The 22,647-nt window shown below is 44.1% G+C and overlaps 1 protein-coding gene across 1 annotated transcript; it reads left to right on the top strand.

Annotated features, from left to right (window-relative positions):
* The first annotated feature begins 251 nt into the window (after window positions 1-251).
* Window positions 252-22,346, top strand: LOC133966423 (protein FAM53B-like). Its single transcript, XM_062401349.1, has 5 exons — window positions 252-418; window positions 11,122-11,402; window positions 13,418-13,472; window positions 14,945-15,819; window positions 21,213-22,346. The coding sequence occupies exons 2-5, from the start codon at window positions 11,322-11,324 to the stop codon at window positions 21,480-21,482; spliced, it is 1,281 nt and encodes a 426-aa protein (XP_062257333.1). The 5' UTR covers window positions 252-418; window positions 11,122-11,321; the 3' UTR covers window positions 21,483-22,346.
* Window positions 22,347-22,647: the final 301 nt, after the last annotated feature.

The following is a 22,647-nucleotide window of genomic DNA, read 5'->3' as shown; positions in this document are numbered from 1 at the left end:
GTACCATCTCAGAAGGGGTGTGAAAGTCGTAACACAAAACTTCACGCTGGGCGTAAATAACTAACTGAGCGTTTTTTTTGTAGTTTTAAATCGATAGTAAGACCAATGGGATTCAACTTAATTTAAAATTGGTGTTGCAGTTTGTGAGTTAACCTGCTTCTGGGTCAGTTTCCTCCCCAAGCGGAACCCCTGGCCCCAGCTGACGTGGTTCGCCCGGACGCGGATATGGTTACAATCGATGCATGAGCAGAAAGTCAGTAAGCTCTCAGCTGCTCTGAGCTGCTCACGGTCCGGAGCTGGACTCTCTGACTGAAGCCTCCGACATCTCTTACCTCGTTGTATTCCTTTTACAAAATGGCCTCACCTGCTTTGTCCGTGGTGAAGATGACTTAACTTCGAGGGAGCCTCTGCTGGCCAGGTAGTAGCTCAGATCCCACTTCAGAGCTGTGTTCAGACATCATTCTCCTTCCTCCTCCTCCTCCTCCTCCTGCTCCTGCGGCACTCATGTGGAGTTTACTTTGTCTGCTCGTGCTGCCTTTCCCCCCTCCTCTGTCCTTCCATCACTCCATTGAATGCACTGTACATGTCAACCTGCCTTTACACCAGATTATACTCAGCTTCATGTTGAACCCGTTGCAGAGGATTCTGTTAAACATAAACTCCAGCTTTGTGATTTTGCAACCTGTCTTGGACCTGATCAGCTGTTTTGTGTGGAGTGTCTGAAAACATGTCTGAATATGAGAGGATCAAAGAGCTGCTCAGGCGTCAGACCAACCTGTTGCTGCACATTTACACTGTTGGTGCACCATAACCTGCTTTCGAGGGGGGGGGGGGGGGTTGCACACAAGCCTCAGTGTGGCCCAGCAAACTCCCCTCCATCTATCAGCCGTGCTAATAAAAGCTCACTGCACGCTACCTGTAGAGCGGAGGAGGCAGAGTGGACACACACAGCTCCACAACACAAGTCTCTGAGAGGAGGTCACTCTTGAAAATGAAGCAATACCAATAATAATCAACGAGAAAAGTTCAATATAAGTTGATGTGATATGTATCAGTTCTGCAAAGAGGTCAAACACATGATTGTTTTAGTGTGGAAAGTGTTTGTCATTCTCTCCTCGCATAGAAAAACCACAAATCTGTCTTTTAACCTGAAATAATGAAACAGTGATATATCCGGTGCTTTTGAGGCCTGGTTGTGTGGATCTCTCACCAATCTCCACCTCTCATTTATGGCTTTATTTCCTCTTTATGCGGTGGGCATCAATAAAAGTATGTTTATGAGCATTCTTTTTCTATCCCTGAAAAAAATTTAAGCCATGAGCCACGTTCGTTCTTCCTCAATTTAGTTTCTGTTGTGCAAGCAATACAGCGAAATTAGTCCACAGGCTTAAGAGTCCACTCAAAGTAACCTGCACTGTTATTGGTCCCTGTCATGACAACGCCAGAGAGGATACTGAACACTGAATTTGTGTTACGACGCAATAATGAAACTGAGCTTGCCCCCATTGATAAGAGCTGATAAGAGCGTCTGTAATGTTAATTCATCACATCAAGGCATATAGAGAAGAGTGTGCACACCCAAAGCCTAAAAGTGTTTTATTGAATGAAGAAGGTCTATTCTGCTTTTATTTATATCTAGTCATGTTTGGGTGTATCAGTGGCAATGTGTCCCAATCAAAGGGGCAAGGTTCATTCTCATTCCGCAACTACTTTATGGCTCACTCGGTTCAAAATGAAAGCCAATTATTCTGAAAATGGAGCACAGAGGCCTATTTATCATTGTAGTGTCATTTCTTTTGGTGGATATGTTGAGAAGGTAACTATTGGTGCTTATGTTTTGCCCTTTCTACCACTACACTGTAGGCGGTTGATCTTTGTGGACACCATAAACACAGTTCCACGGAAGAACTGGTTTGGCACCAGGGCACCCTAATTGAAAATACCTGCAAATGTTTCCTGCTGCCACCATAGCAGTGGTTGCCCTTGACTCGCAGGGGGAGGCTGGTTTGGTAAACTAAACAGGAAATGTCAGTAGTCGTCTGAAGAATCCTGCTGAGAAATCACTCTCACAAATGCAAAGTGTAGCTGCAGTTGGGAGGGGAAGCCGAGAGATTTCTCTACATGTCAGCTCTAGTGTCTAATTACAAAGGGGATGTTGATGAGGGTGCCTCACAAATACTGGTTAGGCTCAGAGGAAACCTGCTGTGAGCGTTTTCAATCTGCCTCCCCAGTTTTGGGGAAGATTATGATGATGATTATATACCTTGCTTTGATTTCCAAAATAAATCAGATTCTACCATGTGAGCCTGCAAAATGTGCTGTTGACTGCTCACAAGGACTGGGTTGAATTTGTAAACCAGTACCAAGCTTCTGTAGCTCTACCAAAACAAACTGTTGGTTTTGAAACTCTGCTTGAGCTAAGCTTTCATTATGCAAATTGTCTAATACTATCATAAAGAGCTTTGAATAAAGGTAATTTAAATCTGTAAATGACTGATTACTTAACTGATAGAGGAAAAATCAATCATTGAATGGTAGTGTTTAAAACTGTGTTATGGAAATGTTTGGCCTTTTAAAATAGGTTTGACACTCAGCCCATGATCGGACTCCCCAGGAAGAAGCGAGCGACAGTTGCTTAAAATCCCTTTTTTCTTTTGTTTGGTAGTTTTCAGTGAAACACAACTTGATGCACTTGCACTGCAGTCGTACTCGACAACAGCCTTGGCATTGTTCGCCTGCTCCCACTTGTTTGGGACGTGCTATAGACATAATTTACGGACGCTTTCAAGGCGGGTGGGTTTTTAAAGGGGGATCACTCTGCGATCCAGTGTGTGCTTAAGACGCGCACATTTGCAGCGTCTTTGTGTTGCAGGCGAAAGGCCCTATTAGAGCTCTATTCTGTCCGTGGGCAGCTGTGTGCCCCTGTGCGCTGAGCTGCTGGGCCATTCTCCGTCTGTGTGTACAACTCGCACCCAGACTGTGCACTGACGCACACACTGCCACTTTTCCTCCCTCTGTCAGCATCTGTGTTTTTCCCCACTGTGTGTTTCAGTCTAATTTTTTTTTCCTGTTGTTTGTCTTTCTCTTCCTCTAATACCGTGGCTCTCGTTCTCTCTCTCTCTCTGTTCCTCTGGCCCGAGGCCTTATGCAAAGCAATCAGAAAAGGGATTGTTAGCCATGCTACTCTCTATTCACTTCAGAAGCTTCCCTTTCTGCTGTGTGACCTGCAGTCACAACTGCTGCTGCTGCCTCCAACACACTCGCTCCACTCTGCTTCAGGGACTTAAAAACCACTACATTGGTTATTTCACAGCATATTGGCTTCAGTGGTCATATTCCTCATTTTGTATATTCCTTCCCCATTAACATGATGGATTTGTAAGTCTGGCGTCTTGACTCCAACAGAGCCAAAGACCTGAAGCTGAAAAGAAAAGAGGCTTTCTCACATACACCAGAGAAGCACTCCCCCAACCCCCTAAAATCACAGGCACCAGACTCTACTTAGAGATGAAAGGCATTCTGGGATGCAATGGGAATGCTCCCATCAACACGTCCCACTGTGTTTCTGTTGGCTGAGAGTTTGGATTCATCGGGAGTTTCATGTTTGTTGGTTTTCGTAGCTTCTCGATTCTCAAATCAGTGATTGTGTAGCCTCGGGGTCTTTTATATCTCGGTCTGAAATAAGAGACGCTTCATTCACAAAGATTTGTTATGCAGAGTGTGTTTGTCTGTTGGCAGAAAATGTTGCTTGCAAAAGGTGTGTGTGTGTGTGTGCAAATAGTCTAGATAATGTTTTGTCTTTTGCTGCCTTACGTCATCTCAACACCTAAGTTATAAATGACAGTGGTTGGCATTCTTCCATTTATTTTATTTAGTAGTTGTTGTACAGCTTCTACTTAAGCCATTGCACAGCTCCGATCTGAACAATGTGGTTGGGTCCACTTGTCTGGGGAACCAGCTTCACCCCACTACCCCAAGTTGCATCCCGTACAAAAAAGAGAAATGAAAGCTTTTGGCACAGACGGCCTAATTTCATGTATTTTTAGAACTGTTTTTCCTCAGCTTTGCTTCCAAGATATAGAACTTTTACAGTTAACCGCAAAATATGTACCTCACACGAACCTGAAGCTTAATGTACTAGATCCTACAAAACTGGTTCTTTTTGCAAACCCAGGCTTAGAAAACGAACCAGTGTGTCCTGACCATCATGCCTGCACAAAGTAGGCGAATTATTGTTATGAAATATGTTACAACTCCTGGCTGTTCTATGCTATATGCTCATTGGTTCTGTAATCATGTTTTACATACACCTGCAGGTTATTTCAAACATCAGACCAGACTGAACACCAGCAGGCGACACTATTAGCAACCAATTAGCGTCCTGGCTCAATGCCCCAGGTAGAGATCTAATGATCTACGTGTTGGTAAGGAAAAGGTTTTGGCAATTTCTAGTCTGTGTATGTAAGTGAGTAAATTTCAACTTCCAGTCCAACTTAGACTGTGGTAAAAGTAAAAAGATGGATCCTGTTTCCGCTCTCCCATTGCCCAGCATATGGTACAAATCATAACACAGCGGTGGTGTAACAGTTGAATACCACAGCAGTTTGGTTTTCATGACTTACTGTATATTGCGAAAATCACACATACTGCCTACACATTGATTATTTGATAAAAGAAAAGAATTCCCACAAGTACCATAGCTTTAAATGTGACATGTGGGGGATAAAAAACGAATAGTCACTCTTTCTGTTCAGCTCTGCAAATGGAGAACTCAAAAACTTGTCATTCCGCACTATCTTCGACCGTTTTCAGTGCTAGCTTGTCAATGACACCTTCAGCGGACTGGCAAATCTTGATTGGATGCGTGGCGCTGCTGTGCACCCTGCTCCACACCACGCAGCAGTCAGAGAGTCCATATGGTGAGCGGGGCATGAATGAATGAATGAATGGACCAAAGAAATGCCGCTCATTCTCCCAGCCGTACACGCACTCTCCCTCAACTTGACCATACGCACCTCCACAACTTGAGCTTGGCATTATGTAATGGCGTTAATGTCACTTCATTGGTTGATTGGTAGTGATAACTGTATAGCATCACCTGCTTACACAGCATAGGAGTGGCGTGGTCCCACTCATTTAGCTGAGCAATCACAAGGGATTGCTAGCAGCGCTGGGGGCTCCCATGTAATGTATCCCTGATGGATTAGGCCTCTGGTTAGTGTGCATAGAACAGAACAGGCACTCATGGGTAATGGAAGAAACCACTGGCGGAAAGGCAAGGATTGACAGAGGGAGGGGGTTTAGTGTAATTAGAGGGGTACCTGATGTGTGTGGAGAGCCTTGGCATGCAAAGGTCACTCCTGGGGGCAAGAGGCCCCATAGGTTCTTTTACTCAAACTGAAACACCTGATGCTACGCCTGTCAAGCTTCTCATGACTCTTGCTAACAACTGCAGGTCTGAGATGCAGGGGTGGTCACCTCGCTGCAGTTGGGTTGTCTGGCCAAGTTCAACAACCCAGTTTCCTGTAAATATAATTTTATCAACAGTTGTCACTGTTATCCCATGTTTTGTGCTTGGTTGCTATGGCTTCCTTTTATTATTAGATTCTTAAAATGGTGTACTTCTTAGCAACTGTTTATGTCAGAGAGAAACCGGACTCCAGAGATATCTAACCCTAACCCTTTAATGCATTAATGGTGAAGTATTTAAACAATGTTAACTTACATGTACTACCTTAAATTACTCACTTCTCTCTGGTAGTAAATATATTAATGCATATATGTTAATTGAACCATATCGTAAAACTATCACATAAGTAAACACAGTGGGGACGATCCAATGACCCATTTACTTTACGATGCAGCTTTCTTACTGTAAACATAAATGTAAAATGATGGTGTGATGTTAGTTCCACTAGTGTATAGGGTGTTCCTCTCTTTTTTATTTAAGCTGGGAGGGTCAATGAGAAGGTATATGTGAAGTTGACACTGTGCCACAAGGCTCGTGTATTTCTCCCTGCATGTATTTGGTAATAAAATCTGTACGTTCCACACCCAGTTCAGCAGCAGCCTGTGACCACAAGGGAAGCAGCACTCGTACCCTGCAAAGGGAAGTGCGCTCTCATATGGGTGTTATGCTTGTGTGTCTTCATACAGGCTGAGCAATGAGAGGAACTTCAGCCTAGACTGGACTGTCAGGCTGGCTCTTGAGAAAAAGGCCCAAGAAGTTCTCTGAGTTATGATTCCTGCCTCTATATTCATTGCAGAGGTGTTGTTAAGGGTGACAGTTTGAAATAATGTAAATGGTCTTTTTAAGTTGCTCACTTTAAGTGCGGCTTGTGTTTATGTAAAGGTTGATGGTCCCCGTTGTTAGAGAAACGTTTGGGGGAATCCACAGGAGTAGGCCAGAACCTGACCACTGACAAGGACAATGACTGAATGAGCGCTTCATTGTTCATGCACTTCTGAAGATCTAGTGGTGGGATGGTGTGTTGTTTTTGGCCAGTGTTCCCCTGCCAGTGGGTACTAGGGTGATGACCAGAGGATTCAGTGGTATGTCTTGACCTCTCTAGGACCATTTTTACGACCTCGGTCGTATTATATGAAAGAGAGGTGGCTGTCTGTTCACCCTGAATTAACAATCCACACTGCAGACATTCACAAAAGAGTGGCTCTTCTATTCACCAGCTCTTACAAAAAATCCTGCATGCCCAAACATTTCCTTTTGATGTTTTAACTTTTGTTACTCATGGCTGTGTTAACTACAGAGCTCAATGTCCGATTTCGAGCACCATAAATTGTTTGGGCAATGCCAGACTGACATTTAACAATTTCCACATAAGTATCTGGAGTTTCCACCTGTGTCACCCATGCCGTATTTTGTTTGTTTGGTCCTCCATCGTGTCATTAGTATGAAATGAGTTGCTTTCTTTCCGCTGCAGCCACCGATCAAAGTCTTGACACCAGACGCGCTCTGCACAAGTATGCGGCAACCAGAGCCAATTGGTGATGGACACCAAACACCCCGTCACAGAGCTTTAGGGGGCCCCAAATAGGCTTCTATTCATCTGCCTGTACAAATCACAGTCTGGGCAAAGGGCCATTTTATCTTAGCTGCCCTTTCTAGTGCCCTCCTGAGTCATTGGCTATTGTGAACCAAGAGCTGCTGTCTGGGCCCCAGCGTACACAAATCTGACCAGAATTACCATTAGATTTTTAGTCCACTATGGAGGTCAGGTCTAGTTACACAAACCTATAATGATAGCCCAAACAATAGCTCGCTTTCCTCTTGATGGCGACGCTTTCCTTCCATTTAGTGCTAATCAAGAGTTGTACGACTTATCGCACAATTACAGAGAACAGTTTTGACATAACATTGCAAAAGCTATTGCTCCATCTTGCTCGTAAAGGCTCACTAGACATTTGCTTGGGATGGGCATTGTTACTTCAGCCAAGGAGGTTGTTTTCATCGATTGTTTGTCTGTTAGTTGGCAGCATTGCAAAGAAAAACAACTGGACAGGTTTCCATGACAGTTGGCAGAGATATGAGGTATGGACCAGGAAAGAACCTATGACATTTTGGTGTGGATCCAGATCAGAAAGGGAAGATGCAGGAATTCTTTATCCCCCTCTTTAAACTAGGGCACTTTTTAGAGGATTTCACCAATGAATGTAGATGAAAGAAATCAGGCATATTTTAGGGAGTGATCTATATCAGGGTGTTATTTGGCGGGCCTTGGCCGGGGGTATTGACTCTGAGTGCTCACCTAGTTGCAAGAAGAATGACAACTATGTTACTAAAGCTCTGTGCTTTCATTGATGTGTACTGCTGATCTTCAAACTGGAAAACCACAGCAGCGCTCTTGAAAAGGTCAAAGTTCATGCAACTTAATAAAGCTGAAGGCAGAAGCACAGCATTCAGTCACACTCTGACAATAAAGGGTTTTCATACAGCGAGAGGTAGGTTAGGCAAGATTCACTTTAAGCAGTGCAAATCTTATCTGATCAGACGAGGCCCTGCACAAGTGAAGCACAGTTCTGTCTCCATTAAGTTCTGGTTTCCCCATCGTGAGGAGTCAGTTCATTAAGTAAGCACGGACCCAGGGCTGAATTCACACTCGCTCTGCCCTCTCCCATGACCCCACTTGCCACTCACTACGCACGCACAAGTGCAGGATCGCATAAATAGACATGCATGTGCATAGACACACCACATACACACTCTTGTTATCACTGTCGAGGTGCAGCTTAAGCCATGGCGGAACACGTCACACGTCCTAACTGAATCAGTCAAACGGCAAAAACTGTAACAACCTTTACACATGCAGTAACCGTCATGCTCCTCAACTCAGACACACACACACACACACAAACCCTGTTACATCGCCCCACCCATTACTCAGTGTCAACCCTAATCAGGGAAGTAATCTGCAAAACTGATCAAGAAGAACATTCCCTTCTCCTCTGACTCCCACCACCAACACCAGCCCCTCTTGCCTGCGGAGGCCCAGTTGTGCTCCAATGACTCTCCGGGATAAATGGAGATAATGGGAGTCATATGCTAGCAGTTGGTTCGAGGCAGGCCTACATGAAACATTTATAGTTCTCATGTAGTCATGGGGCTGGAGAAGAAGAGGAGAAGGCGTACAGATGACATAGTGAAGTAACAAGACATGACTAGACTGGTTATAAAACTGCTTTATCAAATCTGTGAAACGAATACACTCCCCTTCCATCTTTTGTTTTTATCTGCCCCCCCCCCCCTTTCACTTTTCAAGATAACCCAGCGCACACTTGCATCTCTCTCTGTGAAGTGTGTTATATAAGTGCAACAACCCTTACTTAACAGGAAACCACATGTTAAACGAGCAGAGTAGCATAGTAGGCCTGGAAGATCCATTAGCCTCATGTGTTGCCCCACAGTGGAAAGCTGTCATTAGCCACCAGGCGACTGGGGGACGTGATCCATGCTTATACTCTCTAATTCAATGTGTCAGTGTGTTTGGTGGTTGGCTAATGAAGGAGAGAGGCTCATATCCAAGGTCACTGCAGTTATTCCTACTTTACCCCTCGCACTAAGGGTAAAGACAGCATAACTGAACCTGCCCATCATCTACTGAGATCTTTCCTATGCATTAAGTACAGGATCAGGACGGCTAAGCAGAGCAGGCATGACAGGGCAAGTTCATCCCAAAAAAGAAGGAAGGGATATTGACCATCTGCCTTGCATATAACTCTTTTCTAGCATTCAGGAGTTAGTGTTTACTGCAGCGGCAGCAGCAACTGTCTGCTCTTTACCATCTGGTGGTGCAGGCGGTGGATGAGGCAACCGCAGCGCCATACAGTATCCATCATGTTCCCTTTTCTATTCATGTTTCCTCGCCACATCTGTATTCATGTGATGTGAGTGGTGTCTTTTCCCGGATTAGCTAAACTTGGCTTTCTGTTCCAGCATGTCTAGATTCCGGATCATGTTCACATACAGAATGTTCCATCATTTACAGGGGATACGGAAACAATTTCCATGTGTGGCAGCGTGTTTTGTTTGCACAGACAGTAGCTTTATAGGCGTGCATATGAGATGTTGGGTTACTGTAAGTGACAGGGTGATAAACGTTGAATGGAAAAACATCAGTCAGCACTTTCAACTGTCTCAGTGTTGATTTAGGTCAGAAGTCACAGATTAGATTCAGACCAGAGACGTTTCAGAAAATACAGGCCTATATATTTTAAATATGTGCAGTTGTATATTTTTTCAATTCTTACTAGTACAAAATATATATATTTATATATTTGTTAAGAATTGTATCAGAGAGTCGACATAATGAGAAAGCTTGGGCTAAAATAGATATAGTATATTTTGTTAATACTCTGATACAGGGTGTCCCCACAACAAACGATGCATTATTGTCATCAACAAAACAAATATAGAAGGATAATAATAACCTGCCTTGTTTATTTTTGAAGGGCTGGGCTGCGTTCAGTCTCGACAACAAGTTGCAAAAAGTCACCTTAAATGTAACCGGTTTGCGTTTGATACCCTGAGCAACCACGGCAGCTGAGAGGCCATTCTTGGCATTCTGGTGGAAGAAATCTCTGACTTAGATGAGATGGGTTTATACATGCTTATTATATTAATTGACTTCATTATAAAGTACTTATGACGAATATACCTTCCAACATATTTAACTAATGGGAACATTAAGCATCACCTGCCGCATTTATAGCAAACTTTAGAAACCATTGTGTGCACTCCCTTTTTAATATGGCAAAGTTAGATACACATACGTACTGATTGGGCAACACATCTGACACCGCTGAGCAAACTTTTCGTTCAACCAGGAAACCATAGCAAAACGATTCAAGATTGAAACTTCCCCTAAAAACAAAAACGACTCAAAGCTAGGAAATAAAAACTTCTTCACAGACTTCTTGTTTTTTTTTTAAGATCCCCTCCAGACATGATATAAGACATAAAAAAGTTTTTTTCCATGAGGTAGTTCAGTTACCTTGTTATAAATAATTATTTTCCCACATTAAGGACTCATGTAACTGTGAGTATGCAAATCAGGTTCATTTAAACAGTATTACTTGTAGACTCAGTGGATTTCTACTTGTTTCCACATCATACTTGCGTAAGTTACACACGGAATCATGATTGGCTTCCAAACTAGTTGCAATGTTACAAATATCCTGCTTGTATGAGCACTTCTTTCACTCTGATTTTAAAGCGGCCACAGAGCGAACAAATGTCAAACTCAGTGAAACTCAAAACATTCAACGAAAGGTCGAATAAAAACACATTTTGAGTAGAGGGGGCCCTTTAATTAAGTGGATTATATTATTTATATGCGTCATTCATCTGGTCTGGTTACAGTGTGGCAAAGTAACTATGGTTTGCATGCATCTCTTCTCAATGGACTAGAACTGGGTGATGGAAAGTCAAAGGGTTTGGATGAGCTTTGCCACACTTTTTTCGTCGTCAGCAGGTTATTGAAATATCAAGTAAAAGTATATGAAATCTGTATCTTGTTGGAAAATGTCCTGCAAACGTACCATACAAGATTTTGAGTGTCTGTATTTAAATAAACATTTTTAAACCCAATCTCTTTTATAACACAGGGATCGGCTGAAGTGTGAGTGACGCCCTGTTACCTCTGCCACTACGTCTTCAGCACTTGAGATTTGCTCGGCAGATGGGAGGTCACCAACCGGTCGCCTGTTTCGCCCAAATGCACGACATGCCCTCCACCCTTATCTAAGATGGCCGCCCACTGCCTTCTTCTTCACCCAAACGGATTGTCGCAGAGCTGCGTGCTACAATGGTGATCATTTTATCCAAAACACTGGAAAAGAAGAAGGTTGTCAATGATGTAAGGTCCAAGAGCATCGAGAGACGGCTGGTGAGAGAAGCGTAACACAAAACAATCCGGTTTATGGTTGACTATTGTTACACTGATCAAGGATCTGCACAATATCTCATGTGATAGGCAGCAGTCGGTGAAATGAATAGGCTGGTGATTATATTACATCAGTGTATTACCACAGCCTACAGATGCCACTGATCGTCATGTACATTCACTTGCACAATGTGAATAGCGGTGTCAGACCACAATCTGATCGATAAAGTCGATATTTTGGCAGTGAAATGACGATTAAGATGTTAAGATTGAAAATTCAAGAAATTACATTGTTAAGATGAGTGGAAAAGCATGCATCAAATCTAGATGAAGGGTAAAAGGGGTCTGATTCATAAAGGATGGTATGACCCCCACAGTTTCCATTACTCAACCTGATTTCCCAGCCCAGCAGAACATATTTGCAGAGAGAATATCTTAGAGAAGAATGTTGTTCATCCCTGAGACTTTTATCTTTGCACCGGACCAGCATGAAACCGATACACCTTATATTTCCAAAAATGTCAAGGCTCCTCTAACACTTAATTTCACCCCTTTGCCCCTTAGTGTCACAACACCTCACTTTAAATGATCTGACAAGTCCCAGATTAATGATCCAGACGTAAAATAAGGAGGATTATTTACATTTTATTATTCACCACTCTACTCAGATAGCTAGGTAGAGCTAGGTACATTATTATCTGGTTTGATTTAATCTTTTCACTCATGGTAAAGGCCTGAATCTGTTTTAGAAAATCTCCTTTTCCTGTTGTGGTAATAACCCTTCGAGGTGAGTCAGAGCAATGTGTTGTGGCATTTTCCTTTTGTACTTTGTGCAGACACCACCCTGTTGTAAGAATGAAACAGAGAAACGATAGGTGTCTGATTTGAAGAAAGGCGTGTGAGGACAAAACGCTTTCATACTCTGAATCACCTTCGTTCTTCATAAAACCTCCAGTATATAACCGGTGTGGTGTGAAATTTATTAATAAGGCTCTCCACTGTGTACAATTATCATCCAGCAATCATGTGAAATCATTCTCTACGTTTTAAGCCAAACAGTTTTGTGAGTCTGCCACAAGCTTAAAAGAACTATGTGGCAATAGTGAAGAAATGCTCTTAAAGGGATAGTTCCCCCAAAAGCTAAAATTCACTCGTTATCTACTCACCACTATGCTGATGGAGGGGTGGGTGACGTTATTGAGCCCACAAAACACTTTTGGAGATTCAGGGGTAAACCACATTTCAGCCAAATCCAAGTAAATGGTGACCACATCTTCAAACATAAAAAGCTTTGTACGGCTTCTGTTGTCACCCAAGTGTCCGTAAGCCCCGACATTCAAATTTGACTCAAAGCGGCGCCATTTACTCTACAACTTTGACCTTTAACGAGATGGAGCAAAATCAGAAATAAAAAGTCCAAAATCCACTCTCCTTTTTGCTCAGCTTTCTTCTCCATCACTCCTTAGGAAAATACCTATTGCTCTTAGGCTGCTTAATGCTCCACTTAAGTTACCAGCTAGCAGACACACTCATAAACATAGTGAAAGAACTTCTTATCTGTGGGTTAACTGCTTTAAGTTACACCCATGTTATAAATAGTAATTTGACCAATTGGCAATGCAAAGATTATTGCAGCTTTAGTTAGCATTTCAAAGTTGTAGCCAATGAGGTGGATTATTGGGTCGTGTTGGATGATTTGTAGCGTCAGGTAAAATATAGCCTTCATTAGTGATTTATTCAAATCTTAATTATTAGTAATTATACACAAGCTGTAATATATATATTTCAATAATTCAAAGTGTAATGTTTCCTACTGAGATGTAGTTAAAAGGACTTTTCCTAGTAGGATAAATGGTGACTAACCTTTATACTACAAGAATTAAACTCGACCTCTGGTTAATTATTTTTCAGCTCCACCGGCGTAATTATAAACTTGCGGAATTTGGTAGTGAACTTCTCGTTTATTGTCGGTTTTACTTTCGTATGTCCCTGACTATCGACCGCTCTGTCCTCCACAGAGCGAGCTCCGCACCATGAGCAGAGGGACCACCCTCTTCTCCTGTGGATCTGTGGGTGAGTTGTCTCCATCCGTCTGTTTACCCTTCCTGTTCTCCTATAAATAAAGTTTCCACCCGTCTGTCCCTTGCTCTCACCTAAGGTCTGGACAGTGAACCAGCTGAGGGTTTTGTTAGATACATACAAATGTAACAGGATAACAAATTGCCCCCGCCTCATCCTTTCTGATAGATTGGACCACCAAGGTCAGCGGTCCTCCCTCTAACAGACTCATTGTTTATCCCCTCTGTCACACTTGGCTTCAGTCACTTCTCCTTTTCTCCGTCTGTCAGTCTTCCCCCTCTCATGATCACGGTGCACCTGCCTCCACACAACATTGCACACCGTTCTCATGGGAGTGAACAGTAATTGAATATGCTGTTGCCAATGTCAACAATTTCCCTTTGGCTCTGTTAGCGTTGCAGTAATTACCCCCTGTGTTAAAAGACACGCTACTGTCAATACAAGACACTATCGTCTGTCTTTCTTTTCGGGGAGACGTGGTGACGTCAGAGGGACGTGTGTGGATTTCTTTATTTCCACTCTCGATGTTGACAGTAACATTGTCTTGCATGTCTTGTTAGTTCAACCAGCACTTTGTCTCCTGCTTTCAAAGGGTGGCCTTTTGAAGTTCATCCCTTTCTCCCTTTCGTGGAGTTGTTATCCTAACATTCCAGTCAGGTCGTCACTGTAGCCCCCGTGCATTGTTTGTCTGCCCAAAACAATGATTTCCGTCCACCAGTCTGGGCGAGAGCGTGCCAGATTTAGAGACAAGCATCCCGAAAGGATGGGTTTTGGATCGGCAAGGTTCCCTGTTTGCCAAAAACCCTCAATGGATTCACAACTTCACAACTTGGCTTGGTAGCTCAGGCCAGTATGGCACTTTGCTGTAGGTGTATTATGTCCCGCGAGTGCATGATAGACTCCCTAGTCTGGACGGTGAGACAGCTGGCACTAAGCACAGTGCTTCTTTGATTCTTTTTATCATCTTGTAACCCATTTTGTTAAAGTTTTCACCTTCCTGCACTGTAACAAATGAGGTAAACTGGTTTGAACCATGCAGCTTAAACCTGTCATTCCTCTTACAACAAATGACTGATGATAATCTTTTTAAAATGCTCCAAAGCTCATATGTGGATTTTTGTGCATAGCAGAGTGTAACCACCCTAAATGACCTTAAGTGTATGTTTAGTTCCTCTGTAGTTAAATACCTCCTCACTGCAGTTAGCAGAAAATAATCTCCCTCTTTTTCCAAACAGCGTGTCCTTACAGCAAACGTTACCTCTTTAAGCTTGTTTCCTGTTTGTTTGTTCCTTTGTCTCAGTTAAGAGCTTTATATTCCTCCCAGATATCACTGCCTTCCTTTAAGCTACACCACATTTTGCTGTAATTACCATAATGCAAGTGATTACAAAGAGAGAAAGGACTACTGCTATTGAGGTCAATGAGAGTGTATGTAATAAGACAATGTATGTTTTTTTATATTTCAGAGGCAGACAGGTGGCTGGACCTGGGGCGAAGCTGTGCCATCCAGCAGAGAGCTCCCTGCCAGGCTAGTGCCGGTCTGGAAAGCCTTTGGGATGTGATGCCTGAGCCGGGAAGCTGCCACTGGGCCAGGGAGCCCGGCAGCGCCACGGCAATCACCAGTCTGATAAGGGATCTCAACATAGTCAATGGCAGCCTGGCCAGCCCCCATGCCGACACTACGTCCACCACAGCACAGTACACCACTACAGCCACCAGCCAAGCTCCTGTGGCACCCCCGAGCAAACGGCAGTGTCGCTCCCTGTCGTTCTCTGATGAGTACTGTGGGTTCCGCTCATCCTGGAGGCCCCAGGGCTCCCGAGTGTGGACAGCGGTGGAGAAACGAAGGTGCCACAGTGGGGGAAGTGTTCGAGGAGGAGGGGGTTTCGCCGGTGGTCATTTCCCCTCCATTCAGCGTAGCTCCAGCTTCAGTTTGCCCTCGTGCTCCAGCCTCCCTTCAGATGGAGGCCTGGACTTGGCATTCTTTAACCAGCGACTGCCTCTGCAACCTCAGTTCACTGCCTCCCCAGTCTCCCCCACCTCCCCCTACTCGCATCATCACCACTCCAGCCATCACCACTTCCTCAGGCCCCTCTCCCTGTCCCACGAACAAATCAGCCTGCCAGAGCTTCAGAGGGAAGAGGCGTCGGAGGCCAGCTCTACAGACTCCACCCCAGAGCTGGGGAGGCGAGCCGGCCAGAGAGCTGGGGGCACGGGGTTTCTATCTCGGAGCCGGTCCCAGCCGTGTGTGCTCAACGACAAAAAGATCGGTATGAAGCGCAGGAGACCAGAAGATGCCCAGGAGCAGCGGCCCTCTCTGGACCTGGCAAAGATGACTCAGGTAAGCTGGACATGTTGAACACTGACAAGCGCACGTACCCAAATTCATGTGAATGTGTCTTATTATAATTTGATTCATTTAACAGAGTTTAGGATCACTTGTGTTCACTGATTAAACATAAAGCAGCACAAGCTTATTTCTGATTTGGCTGTCTTGCTTCTAAATGGGCTCTATTACGTTTAGTTCAATCCTGGACTAAAATGCATTTACCGTGCAGACAAATACCTTTTTGTTCTAGGACCAAGTTCAAGAGCTCCTCAAAAGCAACTGAGACGTTCTCTCTCTGAGTCTGATCAGGGGCTGGATTGAATAAAGCTGATTTAGGTTTCTGGGTTGTTGGTCCGAGGCTTCAGGGCTGAGTGATCTCAGGCCTCCCTCCTTCCAGCTCAGGGAGTGGCGCTTACTAAACAAGCATTCCTCATGTTCGGTCACGCTGCCTAGCGCCACACTTTAGCAAGCCGGGCTGCACTTGGTCATCTAATTTACTCCGCTGGGTAAACAGTCTATCGAAAGCGTCGACCACCTCACCTTTCATTTGCAACTCCTAGGCTGTATTTCCATCTTTCAATCGCGCCTCCTATCTTCTGCAGCTAGAGCAACCAAAGGTGATTAATCCGGGGGATATTTGGATGCACAGATTGCTTTCCCCACAACAAGAGTTTGTTTGTTCTAACGTGAGGTCAGAGGAAGCAGAGGAACAGCCAGAGAGTATAAATGAACACCGGACAAACCCAGCCCAAGAATAGAACCGTAAAAGTATTTTAATGACACGTAGCATTTTTTTGTGTTTGGCAGTGCTCTGATGTTTATACAGAGCCCAGAAAAAAATCTTTATTTGATTCTTATTTCACATCCTGTTTCATTATTTGTTTGAATGCTGTTGAGCAGCTACTAATACCCATGCCACTCTGTTCCCCTGCACTTCTAATGATTTAGCATATCATTCATATGATATGCCTTATCATTGCTTCAACAAACCCCCTGCTCAGGAAATATTGTCCTTTTCGTTAGACTCTTATTAGAAAGAACCACCGGCGCATCCCTCGTCCCTCCCTTCCTTTTCACGAAGATTTGTGAGCCTTTCACCCTCAGGACCCGGCCAGGGTTGGATCAACAAGGCTTTGGTAATGGAGCCTAGCGAGCATGTTTCCTCTAGTCATGCCAGCTGCTAAGAGGGGAAAATCAAGCACGATGATCACACACATATACACACACATGGAGTCAGTTTTATGTTACCTCTGGTTGCACCAGAGCTTTAAGGCAGGAGCACACGTCAGCAGATGATTGTGAAATTAGTGTCAGTTCTCAGGGATTCATCAGCAGAACCATCGTTTCACATGTCAGTTTTTTTCCAGTTTTCTTTCCGCATGATTGCATGCACTCTCTTGCAGGACATTCGCAGCACATGCACTTTCATTTTGAACACCTTAACGCCCATGCTTCTCTTTCCTCATAACTCTTGATAACTTGATTTTGGTCTATGAGTCTGTAACCAGTGCAAGTAAAATGGTGCATCTATTGCACCCAGGATCCTACATAAGCACGGTCGTAATATGTCTCAATAAATAAAATGACCCCAAACTCCCATTGCAGGGTCACATATTTGACTTAGGTTAACGAGGTGGTTCGTCTCAGTGACAGTCGAGGGGAAGGGAAATCACGTAGCTGGCAAACAATCTGGAAAAGGAAGTGATGATGTGGAAGCAAAGGGCTGGTTATAACTTGTGTCGGTTCTAGTAAGGACTGAAGATGAGAGTTAACGTGAGGGATGGGAATCGATACGATGATACCGCCTCTTAGGGCAGCGTTGATCTTCCTTTAAGCAGTCGGTCCTTCGTAAGAAGTGGGTGATTCTCATCACAATTCTCTAGAAACGCATCCAACTCGTCCCTGCCCTGGGGTGTCAATTAGGAGTTATTACACCCTCTCATATCTTTTAATGCTTCCTCCATTTTATGTGTGCATGGATGAGTAACACAGTCTAAAGTCCAAAAGAAACAAGCATAGTTGGTGAATATGCATCAGGGCTAACTTTATAAGTATCCTGAGTCAAATGTTTATTTTCTTAATTTGCGGGACAATAAATGCAGTTGTGCTGGAGGCTCCGGTGTTGAAGGACTATGAGGGTTCACTCGTAAAAAACCTGTGTGGGTGTGGGTGGGGGGGGGGGGGGGGGGGGATCATGGTGTTATTTGGCCCCTGGATTCCTTTGACCACACCAATGAAGCAGGGTGTGAATTCTGTGCATGCATGTCATGCTAATCAGGCTATAAATCGACTACCGCAGGGATTTACGTGAAATACCCCACAAAATTCCTCGGATATGCTCCCTGAGCCAGGTACTTCAATTCACTGCACTGCTTTCCCCCCTTTCATTTTCCCTCTACAAAACAATGAAGGGAGTCTGTGGCGAGATTCTCGGTCGATTGACACAGCTCGCACTTTGCCATTGAGGAAACGGCCCGTGTGCGGCCCACCTGGTGAGTTTCATTCAAACGCGAGTTGTCTTCGTGACAAGTTCACTTGGATCAATTTACATCTGGAAGAAAGAATTAAAGGGCTGTGTTAGCAGAAGAGGTGTTTAAAAGGCAGGTTGTTGAGTGAGTGCTTAAAAACGTGAGTGTGTGCGCCTGTGAATTCAGGAGAAAAATGGCCGGGCAAAAGAAACACTGGCAAACCGCCACCTCACTCCTCTCTATTAATATCATCTGTCCCAACATCTCGCTGCGCGGCTCATCCCCTCCTTTCCCTCCATATCACTCCATTCCTGGCATGGCAGACATGGTGATCATAGCTGAGCGTCGAGCCCCGCGGGCTTGTGGGATCACCCAGGTGGGCGTCTCGAGGTGCGGCGCTCGCCATTTACATAAAGACATGTTGTGACTTGTCCCATATGTCGGTCACACTAAGTACCTGTGATCTGTTCTACGTTATCATGCTGCATTTATCTCTTCCTTTTTTTTATTTTTGTATTAAGGCATGTTTGCTCTTATCGGCCATGCATTGCTTCCATGGAACAGTGAATTCCATAGAATAGGCACAAACAGAGCCACAGACGTCTACACACAGACACCAACACAGATAACAGAGGTGTGCTACTATGTCGCCTGGCTGTCAAGAATGAGTTAGGTTGTCAAGTCTTCGCCTGCACCTCTGGCCTCTCTTTTGTTTTGTTACAGCTGTTTGATGTCGAGGCTCCTCAGAGCAGTTTGTCTTTGGATGTGATTTTTCAGTCCTCGCTTCACCAGACTAGACTATTTTTAATCTGCATAGACCTATAGAAAAGAACCTGCATGACTCTTAGTGTTTTTTGTTATCACTTCTCTCTTTAAACTGAATGTTTTTTTTCTGCTCCCGTGCACAGTGGGACTTCTGCCGTAGCAGTTAGCAGGGTGTTGTTTATCGGTTGCCCTAATTATCAGGAGGACATTTGGAGAACCTCTTGGCTTGTGCCTCTCTCAGAGCAGCTGCCTTTTCGATCCCGTCTTTAAGAAAACATAATTACAGGATGAGTTCTGGTTGTGTTGATTGTGGTTGGTAATAATGCTGTTAAAGACTAATCAATTTTTGATATATTTTCAGTAGTTCTCTTTGTTTCATTGACAATAGCTGACCCTACATTTATGCTACATGCATAAACTGGATGTGATTGTTTTTAAGATAGAAAAATTAAAAACTCACGATACCGGGGATGGTTTAAAGCTAGGGTTGGTAATTCTGGAAAAGCTAGTAAGAGGCGATACTTTGAAAATATGCAACCGTTACATTCCACTTCCTCCCATCAGCCCTCTTGTCAAAGCTACGCCCCCAAAACACATGAACGGATACACCTTTTCGCTTGCCAACTTCTGGCTATCGTCTCTGCTTCAGCTTCATCTTTTGCAAAATGAAGAGGATTTCAATAGATACATATAAAAAGTGTTTAAGAAACTATGTATCAAACCTTCTTCACTCAGTAAAGAGATAAGGCCTTTAAAGAAGCTGACAGGGCCAGTAAAAACTGTTGATGGTGCACCAGCCCCCTGGATTTTTACCTCTTTGCCTAGTGGCTATTACAAATCTGACTAAAGGTATAAGTTTATTGTGAGTGCCTCAACTTTTTGGGGAAATGCAGTATTACATCACCGATGTGCTTCTTAAAAGCTCCTGATTTTAAAGTGTTTAAAATTATTATGTATTCCATCTGGTTGGGGGTATGCTCAAGTGAAAGATAGGAAAAAGCACACAGGCAGAGCTGGGTACACAGCCGAAACCGTATCCTGCCCCCCCCCCCAACCAACCACCATACCCATCCAAATCCCAGCCTGAGTAATTTTATAGAAAGCATATTGTGGAGTAACCGCCTCCGCCCCCTCCCCTCCTCTTTTCCTCTCGTCTCCTCTGCTGTGATAATTAGTAGCGGGGTAATACAGGGGTAGAACAGAGAAAGAAAGGCATCAGAAATCCCCACCCCTTCTCCACCCCTGTGGGGTAACTGCAGCCGAGGCCTCCCCCTCCTCACACGATCACCTCAAGCGTTGTGCGGATGAAGTACCTGTGTTTGAGCAGCTAACATGAAAAGTAAATCTGGCGACGAGTGAGCGAGCCCCTTCACTCAGACAAAAAAGAAAATTCCGAGACTCGAGAATTGGGAGACTCCCACCTCATTGTAACAGGAAAAGCAATGTCCTCACACATGCTAGGGAACATTAGAGTTGTCGGTCATGTAAGCCCAGGCTCTATAGTGGAAACCTCATCTCTATTCACCTCCATGCCTCCAACATCTGCTGCTGGGGCACCCCAGAGATCATTAACCCCTTCGCTGCGCTGCATGGCTGCTCGTCTTTGTTGCGGAGAGGAATTCAGGGCATGAATGCGAAACAGGAGACAACTTATTAGTGAATTAAATCTCCTTTAAGGTCAAACTGTGAGTGTGAAAACCCACCCACGTGTGCAGAATTACAATTTGTCTTCAGAAAAAACGTGAATTACAAGGACTTTAACAAGAAATGTCCTGCTTGGCTACACGGGGCTGTGTGTTCAGGCCTGGTGTCTTTGTGTCACAGCGGCTTCCACCATGATAAATAGGCCTCAGGCTCAGTTGGAAACAAGATACCGTTGCGGTTTGCAACGCATCCCAGCGTTTTGTGTGTTTTTCTCGAACAACCCCGAAGGTTTTATTTTCTGTGTTTGTTCTTCGATGGCTTGTGTGTGTTTACATGTTCACGTGCCATATATAGTAAGCCCAGCTTTTGGCAGCCCGAACTGAAACCCAATCTCAAACTGACATTCTGGGAAAACCTGACCCCCCACCTCCCAGACAAACCCTCCTGCTTGTATAGTCAGAAAGTGAACAAAAGCTAAATCCAGCATTTGATACTTTTTTTTTTTTTCTCCTTGTCTCCTCTGTGCAGAAACTCCATACTTCCAGCCAGCCCGATTCAGACTTCATCACTGTGTGCGCACCAGGGCTGGAGTCTCCCCAGGAAGTGGCTGGAGATGACGAGGAGGAGGACTCATCCTTCGAGGAGCTGGACAGTGATTCAGCCTGCAGCTCGCAGCCTGGCTCTCCTGATGCTGTGCTGGCCGACAAACGCACCCTCTGGAAGGGTGATCACATGACCCAGAGGGACATTTTCCAGCTGGGAGGAGAGCTTGATCTTGACCAGATTGAAAGAAACTGAACACTTTACTGGAGGTTTTAAAAGACTGTGTGTATGGACTGTTGCAGGAAATGCACAATGTACCAAAAGATGGCTCTAAAGACGGGTTTGTGAGAAACGAAGTGGAGGAGGGTTGGTTTGAAAGGGAAAGATGACAGAAAGTCTAGAAAAGTGATAAAGATGATAAAGGAATAAGTTTGTGGCTTCTCAGTGACACATTTGCCTTGAACATACTTACTGTTTGAATCAAAAAACAGTGACTGTTAGATTTTTTTGTTGACGAGGGGAATTCAGTTTAACTCAGGAGTGGGAAAGTGAGGGTTAGTCTTCAGAGAACTTCCTAGCCCCTCCTGTCATTTCGACCTGATGACCTTTCCACAGTCAGCTAACCGTAGCTTTGTAGTACTGTAGCACTAGCTGGGCTCCACTGTATTTAGCTCGAGTTTGTTTTTTGGAGAAGGTGGGAGTGTCAAGGTTTAAAAAACAGCGTCTAAGAAGCGTCTTCTCACAGAACTGTCCTTGACCTTCCTCTTTGTCTTTTGTGCACACATGAAAATCTGTTTTTCTTTCGCTGAATGTAGCCTCGGTAAGCTTTATGAGGAGTTGACAGACAGAAATTAACAGTGCCTTCTTTCAGATGCTTGCTCTCCCGGTCGTGTCTTCAAGGAAAAACTGGCCTCAATCGAAGCCACCATTTCTGATTTTTGTAGTTTCTTAATATGCAAATTGTATATTTGAATTAAACACTGAATCTCAAGTTTTCAGTCCTAATATCAGTGTATATTTTTATAAGTAAGTGTTTTTTATGAGCTGTGTTGTGAAGGAGCAAGAATACAAGGACTTTCTTCTGACAGAATGGACATGAAATAAATGTACAAGCTGCAAGCTGGTTTGATTTGTGGTCATTAATGAAGGTTACGTCCTTTGTGCTCAGAGTTGAATCGGTTCACTTTCTACAGATCAAAAGTCTGAATGAGCTTTGAAAGTTTCCAGAGAGTCCTTTTAGAAGTCGTGCTTGCTGCTCCACACTCACTTCCTGCCTCACCTTTCACTTGGACGTCATTGTTTTGAGCTTGCAGGGAGTTTTGGGAGCAAATTAGTGTGTCACAGTGTCTACCAACAGCTTGAGGAATATGATAAGTTGACTAGACATCTGTGCAATGCCCTGGTGTTGCTCACCAGCTCC

This window comes from Platichthys flesus, chromosome 12 (assembly GCF_949316205.1).
Source record: "Platichthys flesus chromosome 12, fPlaFle2.1, whole genome shotgun sequence".
In the NCBI taxonomy this organism is placed as follows: domain Eukaryota; kingdom Metazoa; phylum Chordata; class Actinopteri; order Pleuronectiformes; family Pleuronectidae; genus Platichthys; species Platichthys flesus.
Note: the sequence above shows the minus strand (reverse complement) of the source record. Positions and strands in the feature narration are given on the sequence as shown.